Source organism: Rana temporaria, chromosome 6 (assembly GCF_905171775.1).
Source record: "Rana temporaria chromosome 6, aRanTem1.1, whole genome shotgun sequence".
In the NCBI taxonomy this organism is placed as follows: Eukaryota; Metazoa; Chordata; class Amphibia; order Anura; family Ranidae; genus Rana; species Rana temporaria.
In genome coordinates, this window is record NC_053494.1 from 12,352,851 (window position 1) to 12,373,816 (window position 20,966).

Below are 20,966 nucleotides of genomic sequence, written 5' to 3' on the forward strand. Positions count from 1 at the left end.
TATCCTTCTTTCAAAACCAAACCCCTCTGTCCCTCATTCTAACTTTGTTGTTGTTCTATTCCATCTGACTATAACAAAAAAAAAATATTTCACTACAAAAAGTGTTATATTGCTCTAAACTATGCAATTTGTTATTTTATAAAGCCAGTATAACAGATAAAGTAGTAGTTAAAAAAGCACCTTGTGTTCCCTTTAATTCTCCCAGCTGTTCCTCCGGTGTCACATTTGACACCTTTCAGGGGGGTGCAGATACCTGTCTAAAGACAGGTATTTGCACCCACTTCCGTCCACACAGTCTCAGGCAGACCGCGGGCAGAACGTTTCCGTCCTCCCCCCGTTGTGTTCTAGGAACACTCGGCTCCCAGAGCACAGCGGGAGCCAATCAGTGGCGCAGCACAACTCGCGCATGCGCCGTAGGGAACCGGGTAGTGAAGCCGGAGCGCTTCACTTCCTGGTTCCCTCACTGAGGATGGCGGTTGGGCAGCAGAGTGACGAGTGATTGCTCGTCCTCTGCTGCGGACGGCGCTGGACTCCAGGACAGGTAAGTGTACTAATATTAAAAGTCAGCAGCTGCAGTATTTGTACCTGCTGGCTTTTAATATTTGTTTTTCATAGCACATTCAGCTACGAGTAAGCATCACAGGATGCGAAACATGTCAGCTCTTTTTTCCTAATCCACTTCTTGGTTGACTGCATGAATTTTGGCTGTTTTTTCCATTTGAATTTTTGTTGTTTTTTCATGTTTTGAATAAAGACATCGTTTTTTGAGGAGTGCGGCGATCCAGGATTTTTCTTTCATCTCATGGTAATTGAGCACAGCCAGCACCCTCTTGGTTTGTTGGGACGGAAGGAATGGGGATCGATTGTTTTTAGAGCGGTATACTTTTCTTCACATCCGCTTTAATAACAAAAATTGTAGAAAAAAAAAAGTGGGCTGTAAATTATGGTTTTATGGAAAACACCGGAGATACCAACTTTACCCAGGCTCCATTATTCAGATAGAAAGCAGCATGGAGGGGTTCGGTGAAGGTGGTGGTGAAGGTGTGGAGGTGTCTGATGGGGTCACTCAGCTGGTAGAAGGACAGACGGCCACCTTCATAATCCAAATATATTCCCAATCTCTGCACAGGAGACTCCGGGTATAACATCTGTTCCTGAGAGTCATGTTCACATAAATATGTATTTTCAAATATACCAAAAGTCCAGGACTTGTTATTTTTCCCAATACCAGACTCCTCTTCATCTCTCTCTATACTGGGATAGCAAACGGCCACATCCCAATCCCCACAGCCACCAACCTCTACTTCCCAGTAATGTCTCCCATGGGAAAAACTCTCCACACTCATCACCTGACCGTATAATGCGAATCTCTGTGGTAAATTTGGACTAAACTTGTGTGTTCCAGTGTCGGATGCTGTTCTCAGGTCATCAGATAAATCCACAATATTATTGGCCGTTTTTATATCCAGTAGCAGATTAGTTGTATTCTGTATATTGAAGTTGTTTTTTAATTGCATATTAGTGATAAGATCAGTTATAGATCTGTGCAACACGAGAGAGATCATAAAATCATCCAGATCACGAACAGAAGATTCCTCCACATTCTGGTCACCTGTGTCTGATTCCTGATCTTGTAGAACAGTTATTGAGTCAGTCATGTTACACAACTTCTCAATGTGACCAATTTTCCTGGACAGCTCGTCCTTCTGTATCTCCAACTGTTTAATGAGATCATTGATGGACAATGAGACCTCCTCTACCTGTCTGGAGATCTCACTCAGGACTCTCTGTTCCTGGACCTCCAGCTGTCTCCTGATATCCTCATACAGGGCAGTGACTCTCTTCTTCTCGTCATCTGCTTTTTCTTGTGCTTTTCTCTTCTGGTCGTGTAGGTTCAGAATTTCCTTCTTAGTTGTCTCTCTCGTCATAATATTTTTTTCTAGGAAATCTCTCAGTTTCTCCTTCTTTTTCTCCAAAGCCTCTTCTAGAAGTTCCACTTCATGTCCTTTATGTTTCCCCACCAGACAGCAGGACACACATAGACAGACGGCATCCTGGAAGCAGTAATACTTCAGAAGCTCCTTGTGGATGGAGCATTTTCTTGTATTAAAGGACGAGGTGGGTTCCACCAACACATGGTCCACTGCCTTGTTGTGGGCTGCCAGGTGTTCAGCACACATAGAAGTCTCACAATGCTGACAAGTCTTGACGGCTCCCACCAGAGAATTCAGACAATACGTACAGAGGATCTCACTTTTCTCCTCCTTTTGTTGTGTAGATCTGAAGTTCTCCACAATGTTACACAACTTCCTGTTCTTCTCCAGAGTGGGGCGCTCTACATACTCCTCTCTGCACTCCGGACAGGAATAAACTCCGGACCCCTCCTGTGTATCCAGAGCAGTCACAATACAATCCCGGCAGAAGTTGTGTCCACATCTCAGTGACACCGGCTCTGTATAAAAGCTCAGGCAGATGGAGCAGCTCAGCTCGTCTCCTAGAGCAGCAGACGCCATCCTGGGAACAAGGAGGAAGAAACGAAACTAAAAATTAGTTTTCATTAAGAGGGCGGAGGCTTCACAAGTTAACCCCTACAGAGAAAAAGAACTAATAAAACAAGTGATTTTTAAGAATTGTCTGTTAGTGAGGCCTCTAAAAGGAAAACTGTAAAAACACAACATCTTGAAATAAATTTAAAGTGGAGGTTCCACCTGAAAACATTTTTTACACCAGAAATCTAAAAAAAAAAAAAAAATGGAAAAAAAAAAAACTTTTACTTACCCTAAATAGCTGTTGCTATGCGGAAGTGCCAAATCTGCCTCTTCATCGTCCGCGGTGGATTCTCTTCCTCCTCCTACACTCGGTGTCTTCTTGTGAATAGGGCACGCTGCATTCTGGGAACTGTGTGTGTCCCAGAAAGCAGCCGGCCCATTCACAAAGCGCCGCGCTGCTCGCGCATGCGCAGTAGGAAACGGGCAGTAGGAAACGAGCAGTGAAGCCGTTTTTTTTTTAAATAACAAACATGTTATACTTACCTCCACTGTGCGGCTCGTTTTGCACACAGTGCCCCCCGATCCACGTCTTCTGAGGTCCCTCGGTGGCTGTCTCGGCTCCCCCCCGCAAGAGCCTTACACTTTCATGCAAACGAGCGAGCATGGTGAAAAGCTCTTGCGGGCGCGCTCCCGTGATACAGAAGCGGCCATAGCCGCCGACTGTATCACTCAGCCCCGCCCCCCGGCACACCGCGTCATTGGATGTGATTGACAGCAGCGCCAGCCAATGGCTGCGCTGCTTTCAGTCCATCCAGAGTAGCCAATCAACGGCCAGGCTGAGAATCAAGGAGGATGACAGGGACGGGCGCGGAACTTTCGAGGGGTCATGTAAGTAAATCGGGGGTTCAGGGGGGCGGTACTGTCGGATGTTTTTTCACCTTAATGCATAGGATGTATTAAGGTGAAAAAAACATTTACCTTTACAATCCCTTTAAAGGCTCTTTCAGGCCAGTGGTAATGCTTACCTCCCTCTGAAAAGCGGTTTGCAGTGGATCGCTTTTTAGAAGGCAGTATAGCAGTAACTGGCAGATGTTCAGACATTGCTACTGCTGTCTCCAGATGACTGTTTTTTTTTACTTTTTTAAATTGCCTAAGAGCAAAGTTATATTGCAGGATTGTGCCACAACTGCGAGCAAAGCGTGCAAAAATCTAAAGTGCTCATTTTAAGGTTAATATGCAAGTTATTGTCATAAAATTTGTTTTTTTGGGACCCGGGTCCTGCCCCAGGTGACATGTATCAATGCAATAAAAATTTTAAAAACACAGTTTTTTTGGGAGCAGTGATTTTAATAATGCTTAAAGTAAAACAATAAAAGTGAAATATTTCTTTAAATTTTGTACCTGGGGAGTGTCTATAGTATGCCTGTAAAGTAGCACAGTGCTTAGAACAGTCCCTGCACAAAATGAAATTTCTAAAGGAAAAAAAGTCATTTAAAACTACTCCGGCTATAATGAATTGTCAGATCCCGGCAATACAGATAAAAGTCATTGAAAAAAACGGCATGGGTTCCCCCCTAGTCCATTACCAGGCCCTTTGGGTCTGGTATGAATATTAAGGGGAACCCTGAACCAAAATAAAAAAAATTGCGTGGGGGTCTCCCCAAATTCCATACCAGGCCCTTCAAGTCTGGTATGGATTTTAAGGGGAACCCCATGCCAAAATAAAAATAAAATAAAAATGATGTGGGGTCCCCCCAAAGATCCATACCAGACCGTTATCCGAGCACGCAACCTGGCAGGCCCCTGTGGCGTCAGAGGGAGGCGGGGTCACCTGCGCACGTCACGGGTGGCCCCGCCCTCAGCCATTTAAGATCTGTCACGGCGGGTGTAGTGTCATTCGGCGGGTGCCTCCCATGGAGGCAGATTGTGTCTGCGTTTTTTTTTTCTTTATAAAGGACTATTAAAGCTGTCTACTGTGTTTTTTAGCATTTTTGACACTTTCTTGTGAAATGGTAGGAGTACAATATACCCCGTTACCAATTTACATAGGGGGACCGGGATCTGGCAAGAGCACTTTTTGCAATTCGGCTCTGCGTCGCTTTAACTGACAATTTCGTGGTCGTGCGACGTGGTACCCAAACCAAATATATGTCCTTTCTTTTGGTGGTATTTGATTGCCTCTGCGGTTTTTATTTTTTGCGCTATAAACAAAAAAAGAGCGACAATTTTGAAAAAAAAAAAGCAATATTTTTTACTTTTTACTATAATAAATATTCCCCAAAAATATATATTAAAAAAAACTATTTCTTTCTCAGTTTAGGCTGATACGTATTCTTCTACATATTTTTGAAAAAAAAATAAAATAAAAAATCGCAATAAGCGTATAAGGATTGGTTTGCGCAAAAGTTATAGCATCTCTCTCCTTAATGGCCCACCCTTTACGCAGGCTACCCCCTCTTCAAGGGGTTGTAAAGGTACAATTTTTTTTCCCCTAAATAGCTTCCTTTACCTTAGTGCAGTCCTCCTTCACTTACCATCATCGTGGCTACTGCCAGTCACACAGCCAGAGTCCGCGGACCCAGAAGGAAGACGGGTGAAGATGGACACTTACATCGCAGCGCTGGAGGGCTTTGTTTTCAGGTAAGTTCCACATAGCGTGCTAGTATGCAATGCATACTAGCACATTATGCCTTTACCTACCAGGTCCGTAAAAAAAAACATGCAACTTCTACATAACAAAACCTAGAAATGTCTTGATTTTTACGACACATCAGCAATTCTAACTACCAGACTGCCCCATCCTACTCTTTATCACCCTCCACATACACAGCTCTGCACTTTTCACCAACTTTTATCTCCAACACACCAGACCTGTCTGTTACTCAGGATGCAGAGCTCTGACTGGGTCCAGGTGAGTCTAAATTGGCTAAAAGGTAGAGGAGGAAAACCCGGAGTGGAACAAGAATCACAGGCCTGGAAAGGTGGAAGAAAGGAGCTGTGGAAATCCCGAAACAGGACTTTTCCAGACCCTCTGCTACAAGACCAAATAATGGAGAAGATCCGTTCTCTGTGTGTTCTCGACACAAATTAGATAGAATGTTATTCATTCCAACAGTGAATCCCCCCCCCCCCCCCCCCCCCATCCAAGTCATTTGGATCACAACAAAGTTTTAACACAAGGATAAGGATCTTTATTTTAAATCCTAAGTTTCGGTATGGGTATTTTTCCATAGATACATGGGTCCTACTTGGACAAATGTAAGCATGTGTGTGCCGTACCTGGCTGATCTCCACCACTACATTGATTGCTACTAGCGTCCGAGTCCTGTGCTGAACGACTGCTCTGCTATTTACTGAACACGGGAGCTTGGCTGCTCTACACAGGGGCCATTCAGAGAATACTTTGTATTCTCCCAATAAATGCAAAGCATTTTTTGACTGGACAAGGTAGAGTAGTAGAGCTGCAATGCTTTGTTCTCCACCACATCCAGTCAGAGAATTCCTTGTATTCATTAACAAAATTCACCTCCTATGCTTACTAAGCAAGTAGGGGTGCAACGGATCACAGTTGATCCGTGATCCGAACGGGTCACCCCCTTCGGATCGTAAACACACTGTGATCCGCGGATTGCCGCGGCTCCGGAGCTAGGCCGAAGCCGCTGCCTTTCCTAATGTTATGGCCGTGGCTCTGAAACTAGGCCGAAGCCGCGCCCTTTTTCCTAATGTGATGGCCCAGCCTACCTCCGGAGCCGCGGCCATAACGCTAGGAAAGGCCGCGGCTTCGGCCTAGCTCCGGAGCCGCAGGAATAACATTAGGAAAGGCCGCGGCTTCGGCCTAGCTCCGGAGCCACGGCCATCTTGGTACACCCGGCGGCGGCCCTCTTCTGTTTACATCCACAGAGGAGGAGGAGCCCGCACTCGTGGGACACACGCTGGGAGTGTCTGTACTGCCCGAGGAGGGTCTCTTGCACTGAGAGGAGAGGGGGGGTCTCTTGCCCTGAGAGGAGAGGGGGGTCTCTTGCCCTGAGAGGAGGGGTGGTCTCTTGTACTGAGAGGAGGGGGTGGTCTCTTGCGCTGAGAGGAGGGAGGGTCTCTTGCCCTGAGAGGAGGGGGGGGTCTCTTGCCCTGAGAGGAGGGGTGGTCTCTTGTACTGAGAGGAGGGGGTGGTCTCTTGCCCTGAGAGGAGGGGGGGTCTCTTGCCCTGAGAGGAGGGGGGGTCTCTTGTACTGAGAGGAGGGGGTGGTCTCTTGTACTGAGAGGAGGGGGTGGTCTCTTGTACTGAGAGGAGGGGGTGGTCTCTTGTACTGAGAGGAGGGGGTGGTCTCTTGTGCTGAGAGGAGGGAGGTCTCTGTACTGAGAGGAGGGGGTGGTCTCTGTACTGAGAGGAGGGGGTGGTCTCTTGCGCTGAGAGGAGGGGGTGGTCTCTGTACTGAGAGGAGGGGGGGTCTCTTGTACTGAGAGGAGGGGGGGGTCTCTGTACTGAGAGGAGGGTGGGTGTCTGCACCAAGGGGGTACTATAGTTGGTGGGGGGGGGGAGATGTGTATATTACAGTGGGGGGGATGTGTATATTACAGTCTTAGGTAGGTGTGCAAAAATGCTGTAAATGAAGAATGCTTTCAGAAATAGAAGTGTTATTAGTTTATTTTTATCAAATAACAAAATGAGTAAGAACAACTAAAAAAACAGAAGAGAAATTCAAATCAATTCAACGTTTGTTGTGACCACCCTTTGCCTTGAAAACAGCGTCAATTCCTCTAGGTATACTCGCAGGTGGGTGCAGTCTCTATTCCCTACTGTAGATGGTGCTCAATGAAAGGGGCAATGCAGAAGCCCCCCTTCTGCATTGCCGCTTTCATCGTGCGCCATCTACAGTAGGGAATAGAGACTGCACCCAAGAAGTTGTGAGGAACTTGAATTCCTGCGGTTACAATTGGACGCTGGTGCCCCACGTGACTTCAGCGGCCATCTTGGGTCAGGCAGAGTCTATTTAAGCCTCCTAGGTTTGGCATGCTTTTATGGGAGTGGCTTCTGTAGGAACAGGTTCACCGTCTGGCAGGGAGAGAACTCAGCAGCAGGGAAAGGTTTCTGAGTAATAAGGACTATGCTATCTCCTTGCAGGAAGGCTCCCACTTGGGTGTGGGTCAGCCAGGCTGAACACTCGCTCCTCACTGCAGAAGTTGCCGGCATTATTCTCGATCCTTCGCTATTGTTTGGTGTCCCCCACCCCATTGGCACATTGTTGTGACACTCACAATATACTGTTCTTATCCACCCACGGACCTCTGACGGCGCACCACGCTGCAGCCTACTCATGTACTTGCACAGTTTTTGAAAAACTCAGCAGGTGGGTTGTTCCAAACATCTTGGAGAACTAAGCACTGATCTTCTGTGGACGTCCAATCCTTCTGTCTCTCCATGTAATCCCAGACAGACTCGATGATGTTGGGATCAGGGCTGAGAAATTCAAGCAGATACTTTATCCATGCTGCAATACCATCAGGGAGGCGTGCGATTGGCCTCAAATGTATTCTGCAGCAGGACCACCACCCCAAACATACAGTCAATGGCCCAGATTCAGGTACATTTGCGCGATATTTGCGGGGGAGCAGGGCAACGATTTTGCCCTGCGCCCCCGCAAATATTTTGCGCTGCCCTCGATTCACGGAGCAGTAGCTCCGTAAATTGCGAGGGCGCGCCGGCAAAATTGCCCGGCGTAAGCGCGCGCAATGTACATGATCCCGCCGGGGGCGGGAATCATTTAAATTAGGCGAGCTCCCGCGCCGAGCGTACAGCGCGTGCTCCGTCGGGAAACTTTCGCGACGTGCATTGCAGCAAATGACGTCGCAAGGACGTCATTTGCTTCAAAGTGAACGTGAATAGCGTCCAGCGCCATTCACGAATCACTTACGCAAACTACGTGAAATTCAAATTTCACGTCGCGGGAGCGGCGGCTATACTTTAGCATTGGCTGCCCCTGCTATTAGAAGGGGCAGCCTTGCGCTAAAGTTGCCGTACGGAAACTCCGTACCTGGCTTGCGCAGGGCTCGCGCAAGTTTGTGAATCAGTGGTAGTATGCAATTTGCATACTACACGCTGATACACAATGGGAGTGCCCCCTAGCGGGCCCACGCAAGAATGCAGCCTAAAATCTGCGTGGCATAAGAGCCTTATGCCGCGCAGATTTTAGCCTGCAGTCGGTGTAACGAGGTTCCTGAATCAGGAGCACTCGTTACACCGGAGCGAGTAAGCAATTGCGCCGTGTAACCTATGGTTACACGGGCGCAATTGCTTCTTGAATCTGGGCCAATGTCATGAAGAACTATCTTCAGTATAAAGAGGAACAAGGAGTCCCGTAAGTGATGGTTTGGCCCCCACAGAGCCCTGATCTCAACATTATGGAGTCTGACTGGGATTACATGAAAAGACAGAAAGACTTGAGGCAGCCGACATCCACAGAAGATCAGTGCTTAGTTCTCCAAGATGTTTGGAACAACCTACCTACCGAGTTCCTTCAAAAACTGGGTAAGTGTACCTAGAAGAATCAATGCCGTTTTAAGGCAAAGGGTGGTCACACTAAGTATTATTTTCAAAGTTAAGGGAAAAATTCCCTCTCAAACCGTGGTCACTTATAAAAGGTGTCCCCCATTGGAAGATTTCCATCCATTAATAACATTTTTTATTTCTCATCACTTTCTTCCCGAGTGACAATGATCCCCCAAACAAATAGAGAGGATGGATCTCCTCAAAGGGGACACGGGACAGCTATAAAAAAAAACCCACAAAAAAACGTAAAAAAGGTTCTAAGCCTTCCCTACTCCGTTCATAACAACAAGAACATCTTCAGATCATCTCTAACATCAACCAATAAAATCAACAGTGACATGACAACCCGACACCATCATATCACAGAATAAGAAAATACTGTCTATATACATTTATCATGTGTAGTCTGGAATCTCAGTGTGCTTTGTGTATTTCTTCAGATCTGTGTGATCCGGAGTGTCACTTCCTGTAATAAAGACCAATCACTGGAGATCTCTCTCCTTGTGCAGGGTGACCGGTCTTGTCTCCGCCCCCTTCCTGTAGTTTTCTGCAGGGAGACTGTACTGGGTGGAGCCTGATGGGCCCCTCCCACAGCTCTGCTCTCTGCACTGGCTATGTACAACACAGTAATGATTTAACTGATACTTTCTTTTACAAGGTAATATATGGGGTTTGAAAAGGCATTTTAAGCACATATGAGACTAATGTGAGGGGGAAAAAATGTTTTTTGTTCTTGAAGATCAGCTTTTAGGAGTTCACTTTAACCTGTGACATGCATTCAAACTCATGTATGTGCGCATGAGCTGTATTGAGAAATACACTATATATATATATATATATATATATATATATATATATACCGTATTTATCGGCGTATAACGCGCACTTTTTTCCCCTTAAAATCAGGCCGATCCCCGCTGTCTCTGAGCGCCGCCGTCAAAGACCGAGCCGAGTGTACTGCGCACTCGGCTAGGCTCGGCTCCACCCGCAGCCACGCGAGAGGAGCTGAAAGAACCCGAACACACCGGAACCGAGGCGCCAAACTCAAACACACAACGCTGCAACCCCCAGCAGACGGACGCGACGGACATCGACAAGGCTGGACGGACCCCGTGCAAGGCCGCAGACGGACGCCGGACAAGGCCACCGGGCAAGACAGCAGACGGACACCGACAAGGCTGGACGGACCCCGCGCAAGGCCGCAGACGGACGCCGGACAAGGCCGCCGATGGACGCCGGGCAAGACAGCAGACGGACACCGACAAGGCTGGACGGACCCAGCGGAAGGCCGCAGACGGATGCCGGACAAGGCCGCTGATGGACGCCGGGCAAGACAGCAGACGGACACCGACAAGGCTGGACGGATCCTGCGCAAGGCCGCAGACGGACAAGGCCACCGATAGACGCCGACAGCAGACGGACACCGACAAGGCTGGACGGACCTAGCGCAAGGCCGCAGACGGACGCCGGACAAGGCCGCTGATGGACGCCGGGCAAGACAGCAGACGGACACCGACAAGGCTGGACGGATCCTGCGCAAGGCCGCAGACGGACACCCACAAGGCTGGACGGATCCTGCGCAAGGCCGCAGACGGACAAGCAGACGGACACCGACAAGGCTGAGCATCCAAAATGTAAGTTTTTTCCTAAACTTCCATTCTAAGTTTGGGGTGCGCGTTATACGCCGGCGCGCAGTATACCCCGATAAATATGGTATACACAGTACAGTGGTACCTTGGATTACACCTGCAGAATTTCGTTTGAAAGACGAAAATTTTCAGAACGTCTAAAAATGAAAGGGGGAAATTCAACAATCAGTTTTGACCAGAAGGCGCTGGGGGGGGGGAGTAGAAGAAGAGAGGAAATTTTTCTAATTGTTGAATTTACTCGCAGCTGAGAAAAACGAACTAGTCTTATGAGCATGCACTTTGTCAACGTTAATCCAAAAGTAGCATGAAGACTAAAACATTGAAATGGCACTCCAGGCGTCTCGGAGGGAACCATCAAACTAGCAATAAAAAAAATGAAGAACAAAAATGGAAATTTTTTAATCTAATGGGAAAGACGTTCTAATTGTTGAATTCACTCCCAAATGAGAAAATATGTACAGTGGAACCTCGAAATACGAACATAATCCGTTCCAGGAGAATGCTCGTAATCCAAAGCACTCGCACATCAAAGCGAGTTTCCCCATTGAAGTCAATGGAAACTAAAATAAATTTGTTCCGCATTGACGTCAATGGCATGCAATACCGCATGTGGCCAGAGGTGGGGGGCACCGGAGAGCCTCGGAATCACTCGGAAAGGCCCGAGGAAACCTCGGCTGAACTCGAAAACTGAGTATTTCTGAGATTTTCATAGCATTTCCGGCTCTGCTCTGGCGCCCCCCCACCTCAGGCCAAATGCGGTATTGCACACTGCTTTGGCTTGAATCCTGCTCGTTTTGCGAGACAACACATTCACAAACCAAGTTAGGATTTTTTTAAATACAGTGCTCGTATTGCGAAACGCTAGTTAACGGCGTTACTCGCAATCCGAGGTTCCACTGTATGTTGAAAATTATGGTTTTATAGGAAACGCTGGAGATACCAGCTTCACCCAGGCTCCATAATTCACATAGAAGACAGCATGGAGGGGTTCGGTGAAGGTGGTGGTGAAGGTGTGAAGATGTCTGATGGGGTCGCTCAGCTGGTAGAAGGACAGACGGCCGGCTTCATAATCCAAATACAAACCCAATCTCTGCACAGGAGACTCCGCGTATAACACCTGTTCCTGAGAGTCATGTAGAGATGCATTTTTATTTTTATATTGGAGGAAACTCCAGGACCTGTTATTATACCCAATACTAGACTCCTTTCCATCTCTCTCTATACTGGGATAGCAAACACCCACATCCCAATTCCCACAGTCACCGACCTCTACTTCCCAGTAATGTCTCCCATGAGAAAATCCCTTAATACTCATCACCTGATTGTATAATGTAAATCTCTGCGGTGATAGCGGCCTAAGATTTTTTTTTTCAGGGTTGGATGCTGTTTTCAGGTCATCAGATAAATCCACAAATTCATTGGCTGTTTTAATATCCAATAGCAGATCTCTTGCATCCTGTATATTGAAGTTGGCTTTTAATTGCATATTAGTGACAAGATCAGTTATAGATCTGTGCAACACAAGAGAGATCATAAAATCGTCCAGATCATGAACAGAAGATTCCTCCACATTCTGGTCTCCTTCATTCAATTCCTGATTTTGTAGGACAGTTATTGGGTCGGTCATGTTACACAACTTCTCAATGTGACCAATTTTCCTGGACAGCTCGTCCTTCTGAATCTCCAACCGTTTGGTGAGATAAGTGACCGACAATGAGACCTCCTCTACCTGTCTGGAGATCTCACTCTGGACTCTCTGTTCCTGGACCTCCAGCTGTCTCCTGATATCCTCAAACAGGGCAGTGACTCTCTTCTTCTCATCGTCTGGTTCTTCTTGTGCTTTTCTCTTCTGGTCGTGTAGATTCTGAATTTTCTTCTCAGTTGTCTCTTTCGATGTGGTCATCTTTTCTAGAACATTTCTCAGTTTCTCCTTCTTCTTCCCCAAAGCCTCATCTAGAAGTTCCACTTCATGTCCTTTATGTTTCCCCACCAGACAGCAGGACACACATAGACAGACGGCGTCCTCGGAGCAGTAATACTCCAGAAGCTTCTTGTGGATGGAGCACTTTTTACTACTGAACGACGAGGTGGGTTCTATCAACACATGCTCCACCGCCTTGTTGTGGGCTGTCAGGTGTTTATCACACATAGAAGTCTCACAATGTAGACAAGTCTTCACAGCAACTGCCGGAGAATCCACACAATATGTACAGAGGATCTCACTTTTCTCTTCCTTTTGTTGTGTAGATCTGAAGTTCTCCACAATGTTACACAGCTTCCTGTTCTTCTCCAGAGTGGGGCGCTCTACATACTCATCTCTACACTCCGGACAGGAATAAACTCCGGACCGCTCCTGTTTATCCAGAACAATCACAATACAATCCCGGCAGAAGTTGTGTCCACATCTCAGTGACACCGGCTCCGTATAAAAGCTCAGGCAGATGGAGCAGCTCAGCTCGTCTCCTAGAGCAGCAGACGCCATTCTGGGGACATAGAAAAGAAACAAAACTAAAAATTTGCTTTCATAAACAGGGCGTATGCTTCACAAGTTAACCCCTACAGAGGACAGGGAGAACCCAATTTTATTTATTGTGTGCTATTCAGGCTTCTAACTAAGCATGAGCCGAGCACCCCATGGTTCGCAGTAGAACTTGCGAACAGGCAAAACATTTGTTCGAACATGCATACATTATTAAAGTCTATGGGAACCCGGGTCCTGCCCCAGGGGACATGTATCAAGGCAATAAAAAGTTTTAAAAATTGGAATTTTTTGGGAGCAGTGATTTTAATGATGCCTAAAGCGGGGGTTCACCCAAAAAAAAAATGTTTTAACATTAGATTCAGGCGAGTTGCTAGAATCACAATCGGGTGTTTTTTTTTTTTAAATCGTTGCCGTACATACCGTTTTATAGATATATGTTCACCGCGGCTTCCGGGTATAATCTGCGGCACTGGGCATTCCTAATTGATTGACATGCTTCCGACCGTCGCATACAGCGCGTCACGAGTTGCTGAAAGAAGCCGAACGTCGGTGCGCAGGCATCTTATAGAGCCGACTCGCAGTCCGGCTTCTTTCGGCAACTCGTGACGCGCTGTATGCGATGGTCGGAAGCATGTCAATCAATTAGGAACGCCCAGTCCCGCAGATTATACCCGGAAGCCGTGGTGAACATATATCTATAAAACGGTATGTACGGCAACGATTTAAAAAAAAAAAACACCCGATTGTGATTCTAACAACTCGCCTGAATCTAATGTTAAAATTTTTTTTTTTGGGTGAACCCCCGCTTTAAAGTGAAACAATAAAAATGAAATATTCCTTTATAAATTTCGTACCTGGGGGGTGTCTATAGTATGCCTGTAAAGTGGCACATTTTTCCAGTGTTTAGAACAGTCCCGCAGCAAAATTACATTTCTAAAGGAAAAAAAGTCATTTAAAACTACTCGAATTGTTGGGTTTCGGCAAATTCCATACCAGGTCTGGTATGGATATTAAGGGGAACCCTGTAGCTATTTTAAAAAAAAATGGCGTAAGGGTCCCCTCTCAAAATCCATACCAGACTCTTCAGGTCTAGTATGGATTTTAAGGGGAACTCTGCGCCAAATTATTTTAAAAACATGGCGTAGGTTTCCCCTTAAAAATCCATACCAGACCCTTATCTGAGCACGGAGCCTGGCAGGCCGCAGGAAAAGAGGGGGGGGGGGACGAGAGAGCAGCCCCCCTCCTGAACCGTACCAGGCCACATGCCCTCAACATGGCGGGATGGGTACTTTGGGGCAGGAGGGGCTCTGCACCCCCCCACCCCAAAACACCTGGTCCCCATGTTGATGGGGACAAGGGCCTCATCCCCACAACCCTTGCCTGGTGGTTGTGGGGGTCTGCGGGTGGGGGCTTATTGGAATCTGGAAGCCCCCTTTAACAAGGGAACCCCCAGATCCCGCCCCCCCATGTGAATTGGTAACGGGTACGTTGCACCCCTACCATTTCACAAAAAAAGTGTAAAAAGTTGTAAAGAAGACAAGAGACAGATTGAGACAAGTCCTTTATTAAAAAAGAACAGCTCTTATATAGCTGAGGGTGACAGCACTTATATAGCTGAGGGCGGGACACCGCCGCCTCTGGCGTCAGAGGAGGCGGGGTCACCCGTATACGTCACCGGGTGGCCCCGCGTCGTTTCCCCATGGCGTCAGAGGGGCGGGGTCATCTGGTTACGTCACTGTCACAGCAAGAGACACGTCACGCGAGTTGAATGGACATTGCTGGACTTTTTTTTTTTTTAATAAAGGACTTGTCCCGAAGTGTCTCCTGTCTTTTTTACCATTTTTGACACTTTTTTTTGTGAAATGGTAGGGGTACAATGTACTCGTTACCAATTCACATAGGGGGAGGGCTGGGATCTGGGGGTCTCCTTGTTAAAGGGGGCACCCCCCAGGCACGAAATTTAAAGGAATATTTCACTTTTATCGTTTCACTTTAAGCATTAATAAAATCACTGCAAAAAAATTGCAGTTTTTAACCACTTGCAGACCGCGCCATGTACATATATGTCGGCAGAATGGCACAGCTGCGCAAAGTAATGTACCTGTACGTTACTTTGAATTTTGCAGCGTGCGCCACTGCCGCGAGCTTCGTGACCGAGCCCACGGGACTCGCAGATTCGATGTCCGCCGGTGTCCCGCGATCGTGTCACGGAGCTGAAGAACGGGGAGATGCCAGTGTAAACACAGCAGCTCCCCATTCTGCCTAGTGACAGGACACTGATCATCTGCTCCCTCTCATTGGGAGCAGCGATCAGTGTCGTGTCACAGTAAGCCCAGCCCCCACACAGTTAGAATCACTCCCTATGACACACTTAACCCCTTCAGCGCCCCCTACTGGTTAACCCCTTCACTGCCAGTCACATTTACACAGTAATCAGTGTATTTTTATAGCACTAATCACTGTATAAATGTGAATGGTCCCAAAATAGCGCCAAAAGTTTCTGTGTCCCTCATAATGTCACAGTCATGATAAAAATCGCTGATCGCCACCATTACTAGTAAAAAAAAAAAAAAATCATAATAAAAATGACATAAAACTATCCCCTAAATTGTAGACACTAAGGCCCAGATTCTTGTACATCGGCGTATCTCTGCGGCGGCGTAACGTATCCGATTTACGTTACGCTGCCGCAACTTACACAGGCAAGTGCTGTATTCTCAAAGCACTTGCTCCGTAAGTTGCGGCGGCGTAGCGTAAATCGGCCGGCGTAAGCCCGCCTAATTCAAATGTGGAAAGGGGGGGGGCGTGTTTTATATTAAACTACTGTCACCCGACGTGATTGACGTTTTTGCGGAACGGCGCATGCGCCGTCCGTGGAATTTCCCAGTGTGCATTGCTCCAAAGTACGCCGCAAGGACGTCATTGGTTTCGACGTGAACGTAAATGACGTCCAGCCCCATTCACGGACGACTTACGCAAACGACGTAACTTTTTCAAATTTCGACGCGGGAACGACGGCCATACTTAACATTGGCTGCGCCTCATATAGCAGGGACAACTATACGCCGGGAAAAGCCTAACGTAAACGTCGTAACTTTACTGCGTCGGCCGCGTGTACGTTCGGGAATTTTTTGTATCTAGCTAATTTGCATACTCGGCGCGGAATTCGACGGAAGCGCCACCTAAAAAAAAAATGCAGTTAAGATCCGACGGCGTAAGAGACTTACGCCTGTCTGATCTAATGGATATCTATGCGTAACTGATTCTAAGAATCAGACGCATAGATACGACGGGTCGGATTAGGACTTACGACGGCGTACATGATTTAGTTTGCATGTGTAGCGCTATATACGTTTTTCACTCACTCACATGGCGCTGCGCCGTCGTAAGTCCTTTAAGAATCTGGGCCTATAACTTTTGCGCAAACCAATCAATAAACGCTTCTTGCGATTTTTTTTTTACCAAAAATATGTAGAAGAATACGTATCGGCCTAAACTGAGGAAAAATATGTTTTTTTAGATATTTTTTTGGGATATTTATTATAGCAAAAAGTAGAAAATAATGCTTTTTTTTTCAAAATTGACGCTCTATTTTTGTTTATAGCGCAAAAAATAAAAAGCACCACTAAAAGAAAGCTCTATTTGTGGGGGAAAAAAGGACGTAAATTGTGTTTAGGAACCAAGTCGCACGACCGCGCAATTGTCAGTTAAAGCGACGCAGTGCTGAATCGCAAAGTGGCCCGTTCATTTGGCAGCCAAATAGTCCAGGGCGGAAGTGGTTAAGTCTTTTTTTTGCATTGTGGCAGGACCCGGGTCCCCAAACACTTTTATGACAATGCCATGCATATAATGCCGCGTACACACGACCGGACTTTGCCACGGGCAAAACTCTGTCGGAATTTCCAAAGGAAAAATAGAGAATCTGCTCTCCAAGTCCGTCGGAAATTCCAAAGGGAAAAAGTCTGATGGGGCATACTCAAGGTCGGAATTTTCGATCAAAAGCTCCCATCTGACTTTTTCCATCGTAAATTCCGATCGTATGTACGCGGCATAATGCCGCGTACACACAATCATTTTTCGGCATGAAAAAAAAATGATGTTTTTCGGCATGTAGAAAAAAACAACGTTTTTCCAACTTCATCATTAAAACGACGTTGCCCACACACCATCGTTTTTTAAAAATGCTCTAGCAAAGCGCGGTGACGTACAACGCGGATGACGCCACCCTTTGGGCTGCTTTAGCTGATTCCGTGTTAGTAAAGGACGATTCGCGCTTTTCTGTCTGTTACAGCGTGAACATTATGAACGGTAGTTTTACCAGAACGAGCGCTCCCGTCTCATAACTTGCTTCTGAGCATGCGCGGGTTTTTAACGTCGTTTTAGCCCACACACGATCATTGCGACGGATTTTGCGACGGAAAATGTGTGATGACAGGCTGTTGTCAGAAAATCCGACCGTTTGTACGCTCCATCGGACAATTGTTGTCAGATTTTCCGACAACAAATGTTGGATAGCATGCTTTAAAATTTTACAACAACAAATGTGTCTTGTCGGATTATCCGATTGCGTGTACACAAGTCCATCGGAAAAAAATCCAAAGTACAAACACGCATGCTCCGAACCAATGCTAACCATAAGACAACATTAGCAGAAGTTGCCCAAAGGGTGGCGCTAAAGAGCTGAAAAAACACGTAGTTTGGCCGACAATTCTTTGCCGTTTGTATACAAGACCAGTTCATGGCCAACGCCCTTCGTACAAAAAAAACGCGGCTTTGTCCGATGGAAATCCGATCGTGTGTACGAGGCTTTCGTCTTCAATGGTGTTGAGAAAAAAAATGTTCATGATTTGTTTTTTGAGGCTGTGATAAGAAATAGGGACTGTGAGCTGGGGATAGGTGGTGGGTGCGATGCTCTCTCTGGGGGGGAGCACACTTTATTTCACCGATACCAGCCATTAAAAGTCGCATGGAAGTCAGATTAATGTCGGATCAAAATCGCAGGGCAAAGTCAGATCGACAGTCGCACGACTTTCATGTCGCACCAGTGTGAACCGGGCCTTAGCGGTGGTAATAATATCGCTCCTAAACCTCTCACCTCACACGGCAGCTGGACGGTCACTGGGCCAAACCCCCATTCATTCTGCCATTCACATAGAAATCTCCATAGGGCCAGATCCTCAAACAAATTACGCCGGCGTATCTATTGATACGCCACGTAATTTTGAAAGTTCCTGCGTCGTATCTTTGTTTTGTATCCACAAAACAAGATACGACTGCATCTGGGCTCGATCCGACAGGCGTACGTCTTAGTACGCTGTCGGATCTTAGGTGCATTTTTCCGCAAGGCCGCTAGGTGGCGTTTCCGTCTAAATCCGCGTCGAGTATGCAAATTAGCTAGATACGGCGATCCACGAACGTACGTCCGGCGCATTTTTTTACGTCGTTTGCGTTCGGCTTTTTCCGGCGTATAGTTACCCCTGCTATATGAGGCGCAGCCAATGTTAAGTATGGCCGTCGTTTCCGCGTCAAATTTTAAAAATGTTACGTCGTTTGCGTAAGTCGTTCGCGAATAGGGATTTGCGTAGAATGACGTCACCGTCGTAAGCATTGGCTTGTTCCTGTTTAATTTCGAGCATGCGCACTGGGATACCCCCATGGACGGCGCATGCGCCCGTCCAAAATAAACATTGTTTACGACGGGTCATGACGTATTGACATAAAACACACACCCATCACATCGAATTAAATTGCGTGCCCTTACGCCGCCAAAGATACACTACGCCGCCGTAACTTACGGCGCGGATTCTTTGAGGATTCAAAAAAAAAAGTAAGTTACTGCGGCGTAGTGTATCTTAGGCCCCGTACAGACGACCGAACATGTCTGCTGAAACTGGTCCGCGGGCAGGATTGTAGTGTAGGCCCGAGTGGGCAGGATTCCAGCAAACATTTGCCCGCCGGGCCTTTTCCCAGCGGGCAAATATTTCTGGACTTGTTTTAAAACAGCCCGCTGAAATCCTGCCCGCTCGGACATGTTCGGTCGTCTGTACAGACCCATGTCCGAGCGCCCGCCATCCCTCGCATGCGTCGAATGACTTTGACGCATGCGTGGAAGCATTTAACTGGCAGGGCCGCCCACGTCATCGTCGCGGACACGCCCCGCGTATTGTTTACGCGCGGATTTCTGTATGATGGTGAGTACAGCCACCATACAGAAATCCCCGGGCAGACATGTACGGTGAAAACGGTCCGGCGGACCGGTTTCATCGTACATGTATGCTCGTCTGTACGCGGCCTTAGATACGCTACGCCCGACGCAAATATGCGCCGATGTACGTGAATCTGCCCCATAGACTGTACACAGAGCAGAGATCTCCTCGTATTATTTCCTCTCCTGGTGGAAGAATGTTCTATAGTGTTCACATATTTTCTCTATTGATGAAAGTTCACCTTAATGCCGGTTCACACTGGTGCGCTCTGCGATATCGCATGTGATTCGCAAAGCACTGCAAGTCACATGCGATGCAATCTCAGCCATACATATAGTATGGCTGATATCGCATCGCATTCGGACCAAACCTCGCACAGGACCCTTTTTTTGGTCCGCACCAGAATTCGCATCGCATGGGTGTTCGCACCCATGCGAACTGATTCATGTCTTAACTGTCAGTTCGCAGTGCGACATGCAACCTGAAATTAGGGTGTCATTAACTTTGTAGTGACACTCCCAGCAGTTTGCATATGACAGTGTGAACTGCCGTGCGAGTCGGGAACTCGCAATGGATTCGCAGGGTTCCCGCATCGCACAAGTGTGAACCGAGCCTTACCGCTAAAAATCAAATTCCTTCAGATATCATTCCTAACAGAGGAGAATCTTCATGTACAGAATCATTTCTATCTTTTCTAAACATTCCTCACCCCGATGTTCTCTGGATCTCTTCTGAGGCCTTCTACAAAATACACTCAGAGCTTCTCTTCTACTTCCTGTTTCCTGCTGGTAATGTCACCTGGGAGTTGTAGTTCCCTGAGATAAGAAGACACTACAAGTCCCATGAATCATTGCATTCTCTGTGTGCTGATAGGAGCCTGGGGCTGGTCAGTCATGAGGAGATTTTTCCACCTCCCCCTCATGTGATCTCCACATTGCTGTGACTGGAGGGGGGGAGGGGAGAGCTGGAGGAGACGCAGACATTTTGTCTCACTAGTCTATCATAATAATAAGAATGGGGAGCTGCAAGAGATAAAAAAAAAACCACTGCAAAGTCCCACTATATACATCTGTCTGTATATATCACAGGAACAATTTCTTCTCCCTCTATCACCATCTCTATCTCTCTCTCTGTATTGCTCTCTATGAGGTCAATTCACTAAAGAAGACCCCTTTCACACTGGGGCGTTTTTCAGGCGCTTTTGGGTTAAAAAAAAAAAGCGCCTGAGAAACAGCTCTCCTGCAGTGTCAGTGTGAAAGCCTGAGGGCCTTTACGCTGTGGCGATGTGCTGGCAGGACGATAACCGATTCCCGCCCGCCGCACGCAGATTTACATCTGCAGCATGGCACGGGCAGGCAAAAGGACGTATATATACATCCCCTTTAAGATCGCGGTATTGTGGACGCGGGCCCGCCGTGAGCTCCGTGACTCCAAACGCGGGTACTGCGAACTCGATGTCCGCGATCGTGTCACGGTGAGGAAGAAGGGGGAAATGCTGATGTAAACAAGCATTTCCTCAGTCTTCCTAGTGACAGGACAGTGATCACAGCTTCCTGTAATCGGGAGCGGGGATCACCAGGCCCGGACTGGCCATAT

The 20,966-nt window shown here is 47.2% G+C and overlaps 1 protein-coding gene across 4 annotated transcripts; it reads right to left on the bottom strand.

Annotated features, from left to right (window-relative positions):
• Positions 1 to 900: 900 nt before the first annotated feature.
• Positions 901 to 20,252, bottom strand: LOC120943108 (E3 ubiquitin-protein ligase TRIM39-like). 4 transcript variants are annotated; one of them, XM_040356229.1, is made up of 3 exons: positions 20,080 to 20,246; positions 12,001 to 13,165; positions 2,271 to 2,514 (listed from the first exon to the last, which is right to left on the bottom strand). In XM_040356229.1, the coding sequence occupies exons 2-3, from the start codon at positions 13,162 to 13,164 to the stop codon at positions 2,299 to 2,301; spliced, it is 1,380 nt and encodes a 459-aa protein (XP_040212163.1). In that variant the 5' UTR covers position 13,165; positions 20,080 to 20,246; the 3' UTR covers positions 2,271 to 2,298. The 4 variants fall into 4 exon arrangements, with proteins under 4 accessions (XP_040212162.1, XP_040212161.1, XP_040212163.1 ...); XM_040356228.1 differs by lacking the exon at positions 20,080 to 20,246 and having other exon boundaries at positions 901 to 2,514; positions 12,001 to 12,064; XM_040356227.1 differs by lacking the exons at positions 12,001 to 13,165; positions 20,080 to 20,246 and adding an exon at positions 5,339 to 5,404 and having other exon boundaries at positions 901 to 2,514.
• Between the last annotated feature and the right edge of the window lie 714 nt (positions 20,253 to 20,966).

Coding starts and splice junctions, on each gene's coding strand:
- LOC120943108 (XM_040356228.1), bottom strand. CDS start 2,513: ATGGCGTCTGCTGCTCTAGGAGACGAGCTGAGCTGCTCCATCTGCCTG.